The sequence below is a fragment of the Panthera onca genome, chromosome C1, assembly GCF_046562875.1.
Source record: "Panthera onca isolate mPanOnc1 chromosome C1, mPanOnc1 haplotype 2, whole genome shotgun sequence".
In the NCBI taxonomy this organism is placed as follows: Eukaryota; Metazoa; Chordata; class Mammalia; order Carnivora; family Felidae; genus Panthera; species Panthera onca.
The window spans coordinates 116,310,626-116,329,323 of NC_138346.1; the positions used below are offsets into that span (position 1 = coordinate 116,310,626).

The 18,698-nt window shown below is 39.0% G+C and overlaps 1 protein-coding gene across 2 annotated transcripts in view; it reads left to right on the top strand.

The window, feature by feature from the left end:
- GOLPH3L (golgi phosphoprotein 3 like) overlaps positions 1-17,505 on the top strand; it is a 37,163-nt gene extending 19,658 nt beyond the window's left edge. For both annotated transcript variants that reach the window (XM_060622591.3, XM_078451461.2), the window contains exons 3-5: positions 2,176-2,307; positions 3,842-3,956; positions 15,120-17,505. In XM_060622591.3, the coding sequence (XP_060478574.1) occupies positions 2,176-2,307; positions 3,842-3,956; positions 15,120-15,547 (675 nt within the window). In that variant the 3' untranslated portion in view covers positions 15,548-17,505. The remainder of the gene's footprint in view (positions 1-2,175; positions 2,308-3,841; positions 3,957-15,119) is intronic.
- Positions 17,506-18,698: the final 1,193 nt, after the last annotated feature.

Below are 18,698 nucleotides of genomic sequence, written 5' to 3' on the forward strand. Positions count from 1 at the left end.
GCTCAGTCAGTTAAGCATCCAGCTTCAGCTCAGGTCATGATCTCACGGTTCATGAGTTTAAGCCCTGCATCAGGTTCTGCACTGATAGCACAGAGCCTACTTGGGATTTTGTCTCCCTCTCTCTCTGCTCCCCTCCCCCCCCCCCATTTGCTCTCTCTCTCTCTCTCTTTCAAAGTAAAATAAACTTAAAAAAATACTAAATAAAAATAAAGTGGAGGGTGTGCCTGGGTGGCTGAATCAGTGTTAGCATCCAACTCTTGATTTTGGTTCAGGTCACAATCCCAGGTCATGAGGTCAAGCCCCGTGTTGGGCTCTGTGCTGAGTGTGGAGCCTGTTGGGATCCTCTTTCTCCCTCTCTCTCTCTGCCCCTCTCCTGTGTGCTTGTGTGCTCTCTCTCTCTCACTCTCTCTCTCTCTCAAAAATAAACATGCATTTAAAAATAAATAAAATAAAAAATTTTAAATACTGATTTTTTTTTTTGAGAGTGTGAGAGAGACAGAGCATGAGTGGGGGAGGGGCAGAGAGAGAGAGAGAGAGAGAGCGAGAGAGGGAGGGAGACGGAGACACAGAATCCTAAGCAGGCTCCAGGCTCTGAGCTTTCAGCACAGAGCCTGATGCGGGGCTCCAACCCATGGACTGCGAGATCATGACCTGAGCCAAAGTCAGACTGAGCCACCCAGGCATCCCTAAAATACCAATTTATGTAGCGATCCTTAAAGGTGATGCTTTAAAGCCATGCTAGAACCTCCCTGCCAACATCTCACTCAGCTTCTCTCCAAGAGGGAGTGCTATACCAAAAGGTAGAGTGTTAGACGGGTCTGATACTTTTGGTGGGTCTTGTGTTAATCATAACTCCTTGCTTACAATCCTCAGGATTCGATATTGCCTTTCAGTAAAAGTTCAGAGCATCAAGACTTCCCACAGCCAACTTGATCTTATGTCCTTGAGTTAGATCTCTAAACATATTTGATGTCTCCTTCCTTTATACTTTTACTTAGAATGCTCTCTTGAAAAATAAGTAGAATTTGAATGATTTATCTTCATCTGGAAAACCCTCCCTCACTGCTAAATTCAACCTATTTTTCAAACCTCAGTTCAAGTCCCATGAAAGTTTCTGACTAGCCCAAAAGTGGTTTATAATTTGAAAAACTATCATCTAAACCAAACATCCAGTAGTCATTTTTGCCTGTCTCCTGCTTTTTCAATTGAGCTTTTATTTAAAATTTATATTATTATAGGGGCACCTGGGTGGCTCAGTCGGTTGAGCTTCTGACTTCAGCTCAGGTCATGATCTCGCAGTCTGTGAGTTCAAGCCCATGTCTGGCTCTGTGCTGACAGCTCGAGCCTGGAGCCTGCTTCAGATTCTGTTTTTTCCCTCTCTCTCTGACCCTCTCCCGTTCATGCTCTGTCTCTCTCTGTCTCAAAAATAAACATTAAAAAAACATTTTAAAAATATTTAAATTTATATTATTATAGAACTTTCTTCAAGTTTGCATGGTCTTTCCAGTTAGATTTTTAGTTTCTTAAGACAGTGGGTATTTCTTCTATGTCTTTGTACCCCTCTAGCTCCTAACTAAAGGAAACCAATATTTAAGTGCCTACTATAAGCCAGGTTCTCTACTAAATGCTTTCTTATACAGGACACCTGATTTATTCCTCACAGCAAACTTATAAAGATAGATATTAGTGTCCACATTTTACAGATGAGGACATTGCACTTGAGAAATAACATACCCAAAGCATTTACGTAGTCAGTGGCAGAGCTGGATTTCTACCACATCATCCATCAAAATGGCTTGCAAATAATCCATGTCTTGGAGGAGTAAAAGGCTCAGATGGTTTATACATTTTTCTGCTAATATTGATACTCTGAAATTTAGAATGTCATGAAAACAGATTTCAAAGAAGCCAAAATTCTTTTCAAAAATTACAAATTGACCTGCCAATTATTAACTAGGAGCTGAACCCTGGGAATTCACAAAGAGCTTGAAGTCAGAAAATCTTATTTCGGGGGTTTAGACGAAGGGAATTAAAGAGAGATTCTGTTATTTTATGCTTTGAGTACACGTAATGTGACATGAAATGAATCACAATGAAATGAACCATCCTTAAGGTGCCTGCTGCTAGCCCATAACCCTTTCAGAACATTCTTTTCTTTTTATTCCCCTTTTCTAGGGTTACACATCTTTCTGGAATGACTGCATATCATCTGGCCTGCGAGGGGGCATCCTGATAGAGCTGGCCATGCGGGGTCGAATCTATCTGGAACCCCCCACCATGCGTAAGAAGCGACTACTGGACAGAAAGGTGCAACAGCCTTGTGAACATTCTCCTGATTTATGAAAGAGCAGATACCAATGGTCCATTTTGGAGAAATGGGAAGATCTGAGTAGTGAGACAAGATAAATATCACTGACTCAGCTGTCCCATTGTCTAACAGGTTTAATTAACCTATAGCAGAGGGAGAAATTCAAGTATCCATTATCTAAAGAGTTACAAGAAGTTTATGGTTTTGTCTTTTTATGCAGAAAAATCACATTTAGGATGCTGTTGATTGTTACTCCTCTGTATCTATAACTATAACATTATGAAATAGAGTGTTATATAGGAGGAGGGCAAACACCTGGGTTGGGTGCAGTCTTTGTTTAATTCTGGTCATGCTCAGATAACATTAGATTTTTCTCCTTCCATTTATAGCAAGTCCTCTCCGCCATATGAGCTTGACTCCCATCTCTGTTTTCTTATTACGTATTTTTTCTACTCATAACTTCATTGTCATACTCTGAACTCTACCAAAACTACATTCTTCAGTGTCACCAGCAGGCTCTATGCCCATCATGGCACTTGAACTCACAACCATAAGATCATGAGTCACATGCTCTACTGATGGAGCCAGCCAGGCACCCTATCACCAGCTTCTCTTTTGTCTTCAATTTATTTTTCTCTCATAACCTATACGTGGCATTTGACATTTTTTGACCACCTCCCCCTACTTGAAATTTTCTCCATTCTTGGCCTTTGTTATATTACATTTTCTTGCTTCTTGCCTGTACCCTATTTCTTTTTTTTTTTTATTTTTTTTAATGTTTATTTATTTTTGAGAGAGAGAGAGAGAGTGCAAGCAGAGGAGGAGCAGAGAGGGAGACACAATCCAAAGCACGCTCCAGGCTCTGAGCTATCGGCACAGAGCCCGACAGGCTCAAACCCACAGACTGCAAGATCATGACCTGAGCTGAAGCTGGACGCTTAACCAACTGAGCCACCCAGGCACCCCACCTGTACCCTATTTCTTATACTTCTCCATTCCTTAACATCTGAGTCTTAGTTTGCATCCTTTTGCATACCTTTCTTTCCTTTTGGAGATACCATTTATCTTCTAGCTTTATCTATCACCTCCATGATATTAACCTATCAAATCTGAGGCCTGTCTTCTTTTTCTGCCTCTAGGAACATATTTAACTCTTGACTAGACATTTCAACTTAGCTATCCCTTTTGAGTTAAAACCAAACTTATCCACTTTTGCCCTAAAGTAGCTTCCTCTTCTTTTATACCTTTATTAATTGTTTCACAGGTTAGTTTTCCAGACCTAAAGAGTTATTATTGCATATTTTCTTCCTGATCATTTATATCCAGTTTGTCACTAGGGCCCACTTCAAATGTTATTTCTTTCTCCCTACTATCACTCCATACTAGATATTAAACTTCTTGAGGACAGGGATAGTGTGTTATGTTGTTTTGCATTTCCTACAACATTTGACCCATAATGTATATACAGTATATTGAAAGATTCTAATTTGAATTAAGGGAATGAACCAGGGTCCCTTGTTTCTTCTTTTAAAGGTATTGCTAAAGTCAGATAGCCCAACAGGGGATGTTTTACTGGATGAAACTCTCAAACACATCAAAGCAACTGAACCCACAGAAACCGTCCAGACATGGATAGAGCTACTCACAGGTAAGATGGCTCAAAATGGCTAAAAAAATCCCACACTTTATAATCTTTATCCTACTAGTTCAAGCAGTGGAATACAGGAATTCAAGATACTGGGTAAGAAATGTATGGCTCACTGTTTAACTGTATTTAAAGAAGGACAGAAAAGACATGGTTAATCAATACATAAAGTTTTCCAAAGCTCTATCTTACGTCCACCACCCTACCACATAAGCTCTTTAATAGTATTCTCCACAAGAAAAAACTTTAATATTTTTTTTAAATGTTTATTTATTTCTGAGACAGAGACAGAGCATGAGTGGGGGAGGGGCAGAGAGAGAGGAAGACACAGAATCCAAAGCAGGCTCCAGGCTCTGAGCTGTCAACACAGAGCCCGACAAGGGGCTCGAACTCACAAACCATGAGATCATGACCTGAACCGAAGTTGGTCGCTCAACTGACTGAGCCACCCAGGCGCCCCAAACATTTTTATTGATTCATAATTCACACCATACAGTTGACCCATGGAAAGTACACAATTAAGTGGATTTGAGTATATGCACACAATTGAACAGCCACCATCACAGTCCTAATTTACAACATTTTCATCACCCCAAAAATAAACCCCATACTCATTAGCGATTTTTCCCAAGCCTCCTGCCCAGCTCCAGGCAACCGCTAATCTACATTCTGTCTCTATTGATTTGCTTATTCTCAATATTTCATATAAAGGAAATGTACAACTTTTTTTTGACCAGATTAAGATAATATTTAAAGTCCATCCATGTTTTATCATGTACCAATACTTTATTCTCTCTTTTATTTTTTTTAAGGGTAAATTCAAAAACTTTTGTATAAGTAAGCAGATCTATGGCATAAAATTTTAGGAGAATCTTCCATGGGGCACTTTGAGGTCACAGCCAGTGTCACCTTCTGGAACAGTTTTTTTTAATTGAAATTTTAATCGAGGTATCTGTACATTCACATGAAGTTGTAAGAAATAGTACAGAGAGATCCCTTATACACTCTACCCAGAGTCCCTCAGTGATGACCAGTTACAAAACTGTAATATAATATGACCTCCAGGATATTGACATTGATACAATCTACCAATCTTACTAGAACTTCCCCAGGTTTACCTTGACTCCTTTTTGTTACCAAATAATACTTCACTGTATAGATGTACCACATTTATTTATCAGTTCATCAGTTGATAAACATTTGGATTATTTCCACTTTTTGACTATTATGAGTAATGCTGCTGTGAACATACCTGGACATGTTTTTGTGTGGATATGTTTTAGTTACTTTGGGGTATATAGTTAACATTTTTTACTGTGGTAGAATACATATAATATAATCTTTATTGTTTCAACCATTCATAAATGTATAATTCACTGACATCAAATACATTCACAGTGTTATGTAACCATCACTTCTGTCTATACCCAAAGCTTTCTCATCATCCCAAACATCCCTCTTTCTCCCTGTCCCCCCATGCCCTGGCAACCTCTTTTCTGCTTGTTGTCTTTATGAATTTGCCTACACCAGGTAACTCATATAAGTGGAATCATGCAATATTTGCCCTTCTGTTATCTGGCTTATTTTACTAAGCATAATGTTTTCAATGTCCATTCATGTTGTAGCATGTATCAAAATCTCATTCCTTTTTCTGGCCAAATAATATTCCAGTGTATGGATATACCACATTTTGTTTATTTATTTATTTTGAGAGAGAGTGTGCATGAGTATGAGCAGAGGAGGGACAGAGAAAGAAGGAGAAAGAGAATGTCAAACAGGTTCCACACTGACAGTGCGGAGCCCAATGCAGGGCTTGATCTCACAAACTCTGAGATCATGACCTAAGCCAAAATCTAGAGTTGAACGCTTAACCAACTGAGCCATGTGCATGCCCCACCACATTTTTTTTTTATTCATTTCATTTGTTGATGGACACTTGAGTTGTTTCCACCTTTTGGCTATTGTGGATAATGCTGCTATGTACATTAATATACAAATATCTATTCAAGTCCCTGCTAGTCATTCTTTTGAATATATATCTGAGAGTAGAATTGCTGGCTCATATGATAGTTCTGTTTTGAGAAACCACAAAACTGTTTTCTACACAGGCTGCACCCCTTCTCGCCAACCCTGCATAAGGGTTCCAGTTTCTCCATATTGTCATCAACACTTGTTCTATTTTTAGCTTTTTTGAGGGTTTTTTGTTTGTTTGTTTCTTAAAGTTTATTTTGAGAGAATGAGAGAGTGGAGGAGGGGCAGAGAGAGAGAGTGAGAGAGACTCCCAAGCAGGCTCTGTGCTGTCAGTGTGGAGCTTATACAGGGCTCAGTCCCACAAACTGATATCATGACCTGAGCCAAAATCAAGAGCTGGACATTTAACAGAGCCACCCATGTCCCCTGTTTTGTTTTGAATTATAACCATCCTAGTAGGCATGAAGTGGTATCTCATTATGGTTTTGATTTGCATTTCCTTAATGTCCAGTGATGAGCATCTTTTCATGGGCTTATGGGCCATCTGTATATCTTCTTTGGAAAAATGTCTATTCCAGTCTTTTGCCCGTTTCTTTAATTGAGTTCTGTTGTTGTTATTGTTGTTGAGTTTTGGAAGTTCTTTGTATATTCCGGATATTAATCTCTTATCAGATATATCATTTACAAATATGTTCTCCCATTCTGTAGGTTGTTTTTTCAACTTTTTGATGGTAGTCCTTGATGCACAAGAGTTCTTGATTTTGATTAAATTGAATCAGTTTATCTATTTTTCCTTTTGTTGCCTCCACTTTTGGTTTTATAGCCATGAAAAGACTGCCCTTTCCCCCATTGAATGGTCTTGGTAGCCTTGTTGAAAATAAGTTGATCATCAATCTGAGGATTTATTTCTGGACTCTCTGTTCTATTGCATTGATCTGTGCTTGTCCTTATGCCTATACCATACTATTTAACTTACTATAGCTTTGTAGTAAGTTTTGAAGTTGGGAAGTATGAGTCCCACAACTTTATTGTTTTTCAAGATTGTTTTGGCTGTCTGGGTCTCATGAAATTCCATATGAATATGAGGATCAGCTTTTCCATTTTGGTGGGAAAGGCTTTTGGAATCTTGTTAGAGATTGTGTTGAACCTGTGGATCTCTTTGAGTGATACTGACATCTCAAAAATGTCAACTCTTCCTGTTCATTAAAATGAGATGTCTTTCCACTATTAATGTCATCTTTAATGTTTTTCAGCAATGTTATATAGTTTTCAGCATATAAATCTTTCACCTCCTTGGTTAGATTTATTCCTAAATATTTAATTCTTTTAGACACTATTATAAATGGAACTGCTTTCTTAATTTCCTTTTCAGATTGTTCATTACTGGTATATAGAAACAACTGATATTTGTGTGTTTTTTTTGTACCCTGCAACTTATCTGAATTAGTTTATTAGCTCTAGTAGCACTTTTGTGTACTCTTTGGAATTTTCTCTACAGTTGGCCCTTGAGCAACGTGCGCAGGTCCACATCTTTGTTTCTTCTCTAACAGCTCTGGTTGCAGTAGGGAAAGCAGGCATCGTTATGTTGTTCATGACCTTTGAGGGAAAACTTTCAGTCTTTTACTATTAAATGTGATGTTAGCTGTGCATTTTTTTTTTTTCAACGTTTTTAATTTTTATTTTTGGGACAGAGAGAGACAGAGCATGAACGGGGGAGGGGCAGAGAGAGAGGGAGACACAGAATCGGAAACAGGCTCCAGGCTCCGAGCCATCAGCCCAGAGCCTGACGCGGGGCTCGAACTCACGGACCGCGAGATCGTGACCTGGCTGAAGTCGGACGCTTAACCGACTGCACCACCCAGGCGCCCCTAGCTGTGCATTTTTATACCCTTTAAGTATACCCTTTATTCTGGGGCACCTGGGTGGCTCAGTCGGTTGGGTGTCTGACTTTGGCTCAGGTCATGATCTAACGGTCTGTGAGTTCAAGCCCCACGTTGGGCTCTGCGCTGACAGCTCAGAGCCTGGAGCCTGCTTCCAATCCTGCCTGTCTCTCTCTCTCTCTCTCTCTCTCTCTCTCTCTCTCTCTCTCTGCCCTTCCCTCACTCACACTCTGTCTCTCTCTCAAAAATAAAGAAATAAAAACACTAAAAAAAAAAGTATACCCTTTAGGGGCACCTGGGTGGCCTCCGACTTTGGCTCAGGTCATGATCTCACAGTCTGTGAGTTCAAGCCCCGCGTTGGGCTCTGTGCTGACAGCTCAGAGCCTGGAGCCTGCTTTGGATTCTGTGTCTCCCTCTCTCTCTGACCCTCCCCCATTCATGCTCTGTCTGTCTCTGTCTCAAAAATAAATAAATATTTTTAAAAAATGTTTTAAAAAGTAAACCCTTTATTCTGTTGAGAAATTTTCCTTTTGTTCCTAGTTTTCTGGGAGTTTTAAATCATGAAGGTGTATTCATCTTTGTCAAATGTCTTTTCTGAGTCAAGTGAGATGACTGGCTTTTTTTTTTTCTATTAATGTGATGTATTGTTACATTGATTACTTTTTATTGAGGCATAATTGACATACAACATTGTATTCATTTCAGGTATAGAACACATTGATTCAGGATTAGTATATTGTGAAATGATCACAGTATGTTTACTTAACATCCATCACCATATATAGTTACACATTTTTTTTCTTGTGATGAAAACTTTTAAGATCTCTCCTAGCAACTTTCAAATATACAGTACAGTGTTGTTAACTATAGTCACCATGCTGTTTATCACATCCCTAGGACGTATTTATTTTATAACTAGAAGTTTGTACCTTTTGACTACATTCACCCATTTTGCCCACCCCTGCCTCTGGCAACCACCAATCTGTTTGCTGTATCTATGAGCTTGTTTGTTTTGTTTTTGAGTTGTTGTTTTTTTTTTAAGATTTTATTTTTAAATAATCTCTATACCCAACGTGAGGCTAGAACTTAAAACCCTGAGATAAGAGTCACACACTCTACCAACTGAGCCAGCCAGGCATCCCTTTTGGATTTTTGTGTTTTAGATTTCATATATATAAGTGAGATCATACAGTATTTGTCTTTCTCTGTCTCACTTATTTCACTTAGCATAATGCCTTCAGATTCCATCCATGTTGTTGCAAATGGAAAGATTTCTTTTTATGGCTGAATACTATTCCATTGTATATATATACACATTTTCTTTAGTCATTCAACCATCGATGGACACTTAGGTTACTTCTATGTTTGGCTATTGTAAATAATGCTTCAGTGGACATCAGAGTGCATAAAGTTATTATTTTCATTTCCTTTGAATAAATACCCAGAAGTGAAATTGCTAGATCATATGATAGCTCTATTTTTAACTTTTTAGGAACCTCCATACTGTTTTCTATAGTGGCTGCAACAATTTACATTCTCACCAACAGTCACAAAGGTTCTCTTTTCTCCACATCCTTTCCGACACTTGTTATTTCTTGTCTTTTTGATAATAGGCATTCTAGCATGTGTGAGGCGATTTTCATTGTGATTTGATTTGCACCTGATGACTAGTGATTTTGAGCAATTTTTCATGTACTCGTTGGCAATCTGTATGTCTTCTTTGGAAAAAGTCTATTCAGATCCTTTGCTCAGATTTTTTTTTTTTTTACATATATATAACATTCCTGGAATAGATTTTACTTGTTCATGATAAATAATCCTTTTAATATGCTATTGGATTCAATTTGCTAATATTTAATTAAGGATTTTGCATCTATATTCATAAGGGTTATTGGTCTGTAATGCGATTTAAAGTGAGTTTCTTGTAGATAGCATATAGTTGGATCATGTTTTTTAACCCATTCTGCCAATCTTTGTCTTATGACTGAATTGCTTAATCCATTTGCATTTAAATTAATTATTCATGAGGAGACACTTCTACCATTTTGCTATTTGTTTGCTGTATGACCTATAGGTTTTTGTCCCTCATTTCCTGCATTACTGTCTTCTTTTGTGTTTAGGTGATTTTTTATAGTGAAACATTTGTATTCTCTCTCATTTTATGTAGATATCATCTTGGTTGCTACATGGGATTTAACATCCTAGAGTTAGAACAACCTAATCTGATTTTATACCAACTTCAATGACATAGAAAAACTCTGCCCTGATATAGCTCCATTCCACCCTCTTTCTGTTTTGATGTCACAGATTATTCCTTTATACATAGTATGCCCAATAACATAGATTAGTAATTATTTTTGATGTATTTATCTTTTAAAGTATATAGAAAATAAAAAGTAGTGTCACAAACCAATACTAGTTTTTATAGTTGTACATATATTTACTTTTACTGGAGATATTTATTTCTTCATACTGCTTCTAGTTACTGTCTAGCTTCCCTTCATTTCTTTCTTATTTTTTTATGTTTATTTATTTTTGAGACAGAGAGAGAGTGTGTAAGCAGGGGAGAGGTGGAAGGAGGAGGGGACACAGAATCTGAAGCAGGTTCCAGGCTCTGAGCTGTCAGCACAGAGCCCAAAGCAGGGCTCAAACCCACGAGCCACAAGATCATGACCTGAGCCAAAGTCGGACACTTAACTGACTCAGCTACCCGGGTGCCCCTAGCTTCCCTTCATTTCAATTTGCAGTGCTCCTTTTTAGTATTTCTTGCGTGGCAAGGCTAGTGGTAACAAATCCCCTTGGTTTTTGTTTATCTGGGAAAGTCTTAATTTCTCCTTCATTTTTGAAGGACAGTTTTTCTGGATATAGAATTCTCATTTGACAGGTTTTACTTTTTTCTTTTTTTTCTTTTTTTTTCTTTTCTTTTCTTTTCTTTTCTTTTCTTTTCTTTTATTTCAGCTCTTTGAATATATTGGCCCACTGCCTTCTGGCCTTCAAATTTTTTGATGAGAAATCTGTTATCTTACTGAGGATCCCTTGTATGTGATGACTCACTTCTCTCTTTCCTTTCTGCTTTTAGATTCTTTTTGTTTGGCTTTTAACAATTTGATCATAATGTGTCTCAGTATGGATGTTTTATCTGACATTGGGTTCATTATGCTTCTTGAATTTATAAATTCATGTCCTTCATCAAATTTGGAAAGTTTTCAGATAGTCAGAAAGTTTTCATAATTTTCTTTAGATAGTCTCTCTGCCCCTTTTCTGTCTCTCCTCCTCCTGGGACTCCCACAATGCATATATTTGACCATTTGATGGTGTACCAGAGGTCCCTTAGGCTCTGTTTACTTTTTCTCATTAAACATCCTTCTGTTCCCCAGACTATATAATTTCCATTTCCTATATTCAGGTTTGTTCATTCTTTTTCTGCCTGCTTAAATCTGCTTTTGAACCCATATACGTGGTGTTTTTCATTTCAGCCCTTGTATTTAAGCTCGAGACTTTCTTTTTAGTTCCTTTCAATAATTTTTATCTCTTCATTAATATTCTCATTTTGTTCATATATTGTTTCCCTATGTCCATATATTCTCTTAGCTCTTTGAGCATCTTCAAGACAATTGTTTTCAAGTCTTTGTCTAGTAAAGTTGATATCTGTGCTTTCTGAGGCACACATTATGTCCACTTCTTTCGTTTCTTTGAATGTATCATAGATACATACATAGATTCTAGTAGGGCACCAGGGTGGCTCAATTGGTTAAGTGTGATTTCTGCTTGGGTCATGATCTCATGTTCATGAGTTTAAACCCCGCCTCAGGCTCTGCACTATGTGGAGCCTGCTTGGGATTCTCTCCCTCCCTCTTCCTCTGCCCCTCCCCTGCTCTTGCACACTCTCTCACAATAAATAAACTTAAAAAAAATAGACTCTAGTATAATTGTTGTCTAGGTGAAGAGATGGATTTCTGGCACTTCTTACTCTATCATCATCCCTGATGTCATACCTCAGTGATTAACATTTTAAAGAACCTTATCTCTATGTCCAGTTTGCCATTAGGGCCCACTTCAAATGTTTTTTGTCTCCCCACAGTCACCCCATACTAGATTTTAAACTTCTTAAGGACAGGAATGGGGCCAGTTTTTTCAAAGTGGCTATACCATTTTACATTTCCACACCAGTGTATAAGTTTCTATTCTTCCACATTCTCATCAATACTTGTTATTCTCTGTCTTCTTTATTTTATCTATCCTAATGAGCATGTAGTGGTATATTGTGATTTTTATCGGGATTTTCCTAATACTAATGATGTTGACCATCTCCATGTATTTATGGCCATTTGTATATCTTCTTTGGAGAATTGTCTTTTCATATCCTTTGCCTATTTTTCAACTGGGTTTGCCTTTTTTGCCACTGAGTTGTACTTTTCAAATATATTGTAGATACAAATCGCGTATCATATACAGGATTTGCAAAATTTTCTTCCATACAGGGGCACCTGGGTGGCTCAGTCAGTTGAGCATCCCACTTCAGCTCTGGCCATGATCTCACGGTTCGTGGATTCAAGCCCCATATCCGGCTCCACACTGAGTATGGAGCCTGCTTGGGATTATCTGCCTCCTTCTCTCTCTGCCCCTCTCCCACTTGCACACACATGCTTGCTTGGTCTCTCTCTCTCTCTCTCTCTCTCTCTCTCTCAAACTTAAAAAAATAAAAATCATTTGACCATAAATGTATGGGTTTATTTCTGGGTTCTTCTTTTGATCCCTAGGTCTATTTTATTTATTTATTTATTTATTTATTTATTTATTTATTTATTTATTTATGAGAGAGAGAGAGAGAGAGAGAGAGAGAGAGAGAGAGAGAGGATGCGTGCGTGCATGCACAGGCAGGGGAGGGACAGATAGACAGAACCCAAAGCAGGCTCCAGGCTCTGAGCTGTCAGCACAGAGCCCAACACGGGGCTCAAACCCACCAACCGTGAGATCATGACCTGAGCCAGATGCTTAACTGACTGAGCCACCCAGGTGCCCCTCTCTTGTCTATTCTTATTCTCTCTCTCTCTCTCTCTCTCTCTCTCACTGTTTTTTTTTTGTTTGTTTTTTTTTTTTAATATTTATTTCTGAGAGAGAGAGAGAGTATAGGTAGGGGAGGGGCACCCAGAGGAGGACAGAGGATCCAAAGCAGGCTCTGCACTGACAGCAGAGAACCTGATGCAGGGCTTGAAATCACAAAGCACAAGATCATGACCTGAGCCAAAGTCAGACGCTTAACCAACTGAGCCACCCAGGCAACCCCTTATGCACTCTCTTGATTATTGTAGTGTTTGGTTTTTTAAGTTTATTTATTCATTTCGAGAGAGACAGAGAGAGTGAGCAGGGGAGAGGCAGAGAGAGAGGGGGAGAGAGAGAATCCCAAGCAGGCTCCACACCATCAGCAGGAAGGCCAATGTAGGGCTCGAACTCATGAAACGTGAGTTCAGGACCTGAGGTGAAACCAAGTGTCAGATACTTAATCGACTGAGCCACATAGGCTCCCTGATTATTGTAGTTTTGTAGTAGTTTTCAAATCAGGAAATGTGAGTCCTCCAACTTTATTGTTCCTTTTCAATATTTTTTTGGCCATGCTGGGTCTTTTGCATTTCTGTATGAATTATAGAATCAGCTGGTCAGTTTCGGCAATCAAGCAAAGTAGTGGTTTTTTTTTCTTTAAGTTTATTTGTTTAGAGAGGGAGAGAGAGAGAATCCCAAGCAGGCTTTGCACTGTCAGTGCAGAGCCCAACACAGGGCTCAAACTCACGAACCATGAGATCATGACCTGAGCTGAAATCAAGAGTTGGACATTTAACCGACAGAGCCACCCAGGTGCCCCTAAGGTAGGATTTTAATAGGAATTATATTGTATCTGCAGATCAATTTGGGGAATATTGCTATCTTAAAAATACTAAGTTTTCTGGGGTACCTGGGTGGCTCAGTTGGTTAAGCGTCCGACTTCAGCTCAGGTCATCATCTCGCAGCCCATAAGTTCCAGCCCCGCATTGGGCTCTGTGCTGACAGCTCAGAGCCTGGATCCTGCTTCAGATTCCGTGTCTCCCTCTCTCTCTCTGCCCTCCCCCACTCGTGCTCTGTCTCTCTCTCAAAAATAAAATAAAAATTAAAAACAATAATAATATCAAGTTTTCTAATCCATGAACATGGATGCCTTTCCATTTATTTAGATATTTCTTTCAACAATGTTTTGTAATTTCCAATGTGTAAGTCTTATACTACTTTTGTTAAATATAGTCCTAACTATTTTGTTCTTTTTGATGCTATTATGAGTATAATTGTAGGAAAACAACTACAAAAATTGAGAAAAAATTTATTTTCAGATTGTTGCTAATGAATAGAAATTCAATTTGATTTTTTTTTATTTACTTTTTTGGGGGGGCGCAGAGAGGGGGAGAGAGAGAGAGCATCCCATGAGGGGCAGAGGGAGAGAGAGAGAATCCCACAGGGGGCAGAGGGAGAGAGGAAGAGAGAAAGAATCCTGAAGCAGGGCTCCAACTCACGAACTGTGAGATCATGACTTGAGCTGGAGTCGGATACTGAACCGACTGAGCCACCCAGGCACCCCCTGCCATTTTTATTTCTTTAAGGTCAGTAGTGATGTTTCCTCTCTAATTCCTAATGTTAGTGATTTGACTCTTCTCTCTTTTTTCTTTGTCATTTTAGGTTTGTCAATTTGTTGATCTTTTCAATGAACCAACTTTGATTTTAATGATTTCCTCTATTGTTTTCATTGTTTCTATTTATCTCCTCTCTAATCTCTATTATTTCCTTTCTTCTGCTTCCTTCGTGTTTATTGTGTTCTACTTTGTCTAGTTTTTTAAAGTAGAAGTTAGGTTATTGATTTATTTAATATCTTTTCTAGCATACCATTTGGGGTCATATCTTTCTCTCTTGGCACTGGTTTAAGCTACATAGCATAAGTTTTGGTCTGTTGTCATTTTCATTCAACTCAGAGTTGAGTGTGATTTCTTTGACCCCATTGGTTATTTAGGAGTTTGTTGTTTAATTTCCACATATTTTTGAATTTCCCAAATTGTCTCCTGTATTTAATTTCTAGTTTAATTCTATTGTGGTTGGATAGCATACTTTGTATGTTTTCAGTCCTTTTATTAAGGCTGATTTTATGGCCTAGCAAATGGTCTATCCTGTAGAGTATGCCACGTGTACTTGAGAAGGGTATGTATTATGCTGTTAGGGTGGAATGTTCTGCAGATGTCTTGTTAGATCTAGTTGGCTTAGCATATTGTTCAAGTCTTCCATTTGTTTTTTCCCAAAGGTGAGACCTGGAACCCCTTCAAATTACAGTACCAACTGAGAAATGTGAGAGAACGAATTGCAAAGAACCTAGTAGAGAAGGGTATTCTAACCACAGAGAAGCAGAATTTCCTCCTATTTGACATGACTACTCATCCAGTGACCAATACAACAGAGAAACAGCGACTAGTGAAAAAACTTCAAGATAGTGTCCTAGAGCGGTGGGTGAATGACCCCCAGCGTATGGACAAACGAACACTAGCGCTCCTGGTGCTGGCCCACTCCTCTGATGTGCTAGAGAATGTCTTCTCCTCTCTGACAGATGACAGGTATGATGTGGCAATGAATCGAGCCAAGGACTTAGTAGAACTGGACCCTGAAGTGGAGGGGACAAAGCACAGTGCCACAGAGATGATCTGGGCTGTGCTGGCAGCCTTCAATAAATCCTAAAGCCAGTGGGTGGGTTTCTCCTTTTTCCCCTGCTGGCTCGTGACTGTCAGAGACACCACACGGAGTTTTGTGTGATGAGATGTTTTTCATCGTTTTTTGTTTGTTTTTTTGTTTTTTTTTTTTTTCCTTCTCTTGAATCAGACTTATGATTTGGGGAGAGCCAACTTCAGGGCTTCTCCATAAACCTTGACCATTGTAAGCAGACTTTATTTCTCCCTAAATTTCCACTGCAGAGGTGAATAAACTAGGTGAATACACACACACATACACACACACACAATTATCACTTTCTCTCATTTCCTGGTTTGCTTCCATCCAGTGTGCTTTTGGATAAACAGGAATATCTAAGTGGGATTTGGAGTTCTCCAGCCACAAAATGTGAATGAGATATAGAGCAAACCATTAATTAAGATTTCTAAGGTTTGTTTTCTATCTCTTCTTTTTTTTTAAGTGGGCTCCACATCCAATATGGGACTTGAGCTCATTACCCTGAGACTAAGAGTTGTATGCTCTATCAACTGAGCCAGCCAGACGCCCTGTTTTCTATCTTAAATACACGTTTTCACAGTCTTTGTCTCTCAGACTCTACTAAGGATTGTAGTTATTGAAATAACTGTCTGGGCAGTAGAAACAAAACTAATTTTTGGAACAGATGGTCTCTGGGATTATATGTCCCACTAATGATTTTTCAGCTTTCCTTTTCTAACCTAATGAGAATATTGCAAATTTGCTTACCTGGTTCTCACAGTCCTAGAATCAGAAATATGTTCTGTACTCTCTCTTAGCATTATCCTACTCCCTCGTTCATCAGGGCAAAAGTCTGAATGAAAAAAATGGGTCTTTCAGCCACGTCCTTCATACAATCAGCATTCCAGTTTATAAGGGAGGGAGGTGGCATGAGAATTTCCACCCTTCAGCTCATGATTGTCCTGATTCCTCCAGATTTACTCTATATGTCTCTGCTCTGATCAAATTGAGGGAGTTATAAATTTCAGTTGCCTAATAGCAGCATCCTGAGTCCAGACAGTGTATCTAAACTCCAGATCTTCTTGTTCCCTGTTTTTGGCTTCCTTCATAAATTGATAGATTCTGTCCGTATTTAAGGGTTCTAGAAGTAGTTTTGTCTGTATTTAGTCCATAGATAACCTCCTAGTCATTAGTCTTGTTTCAATATAACCATCTTTCTAGCCAAATCTCTCAAAACTTTTCAGTTTTTTCAATTCAGTAGTGAGTGCTAAGAGAAGATTAAGAAAAATACTATTTTGATGGGCAATTTGGTATGAAATGCATGTTGACATAAAGTCTACTATTTAGGAATATAAAGAGGACAGGCACCAAGTTGTGCTAAGTTCAGGCATTTACTATGCAAATATTTTTTTAAGATTTGTTTATTTAATCTCTACACTCAACATGGAGATCTACACTCAGCTTTTGACCATTACAGAGAAGCAGGCTGTCAAAGGGCTCATACAGACAACCCAGACATGATATCAACTCTTCCTGATCTGAAACGAATGAATGATTGTAACTTTCATCTCCTCCCCCAAACCTGTGTAGCCCCATGGAATTCCCCAAATCAACAATCATTGTTTTTTTTTTCACTTTCAGGTATTGCTTATATGACTAGAGATACGAATTTTAGCATGAAATGAGTTCTAAACGTGCAGCTGAGTAGAGCTTCAGTTTGGCACTCTGAAAGTACAAAAGCAGTCCATGTGTTGTCTCTACGTGGCTTAGTTTTCCTTTCTGAACCAGGTTTTGTTCTGGAAAGTGTCAGCTTGATTGGGGGGTAGAAGTCGAGTTCTTTCTTGCAACACTTGGTCAGTGTTTATTTTTATGTTGTATCTCAATGAGAATGTCTTCAGTTTGAATCTGTATAGTAGTCTCTGCAAAACACCTTCTTTAATGCATAGGGTTTTCACATTTCTGTATAATAAATAATTATTGGTTTTCTGGTTTTACAACTTCAATTATTTTAACTAGAAATAAGAACTTTCCACACAAGGCCAGTAACACTCCCCCCTTTACACCAGGAGACCAGCCTGTTTCATCCTGTATAGAATATTAGAGACAAATAGAATCGTAACGTATATAGGCAGGGCATACATCAAGGCTAACCTGAACACCAGCTAATGTTGTAGTCTGAATAGTGTCTCCGTCTCAATCAAAATAATTTACCCAATTACACCATTTTTCATCAAGAAAAGGATTATGTTCTGCCCTATTCATATCTACTTGCAAGTGACACTGAAACTTACCTAAGAGCTGAAAGTATAAAGTTGGAAACACAGGTAACCTACCTAACTGTAACAGAGTTAACAACATGTGAAAGTGTGGCATCTCTCCCAATCAGATGGGGGCACCCAAATGTAGGGCGACCCAATCAGGTGGAAGCCTGGGGCACAGGCTGTGGAAGGATTCACCTGAGGCAGAAGAGCCAGTATAGAAGTTTCTTGAATATACCACAAGGGAGCAAAGTAGAGACTGTCTGCCAGGAGGCAGTGGGTGGGGGCTGTTTTTAAAGTGGGGGAGGTAAGGAGATATGGGGACCATGGAATTTTCCCTTGTTTTGGTACCTGTGCCTGGTTGTGAGTAGCCCATTGGTTAGTTAGGGCCTGTGGATATTTTGAGATGGGTCGCCTGATGGGCCTGTCTGTATTCAGTCAACTGGTCAGGCTGTGGACCCTTTGGCCTTGCTCAAGTTTCCATTGTTCAAGCCTGTTACCTAAAAGTGGCCTCTACAAAAAGATAACTGTGCTTATAACAGGCGTATTGTTCTTCCCTTCTTTATAATGTCCACAGCACAAGGAACAATAAGAAATGTATATACTAGGATTGTTTATACTTCCTGTTCTTTTTATTTCAAACAAAACATTGTTCACATAAGTCATCCTTTATACAGTGTTTCTCAAAACATGGTGCCAAGAGCAGTGCACTGAAATCACCTTGTGGGGTGGGGGTGGGGGGTACCTTACGAAAATGTAAGTTCCTAGTAAATCATTCTCTGGGGTTAGAGGCTTAGGAAGCTGCACTTTAAACACAGTCTCCAGGGGCAACTGGGTGGCTCAGTTGGTTGAGCTTCCAACTTTGGCTCAGGTCACGATCTCGCAGTTCGTGAGTTCGAGCCCTGCGTCGGGCTCTGTGCTGGCAG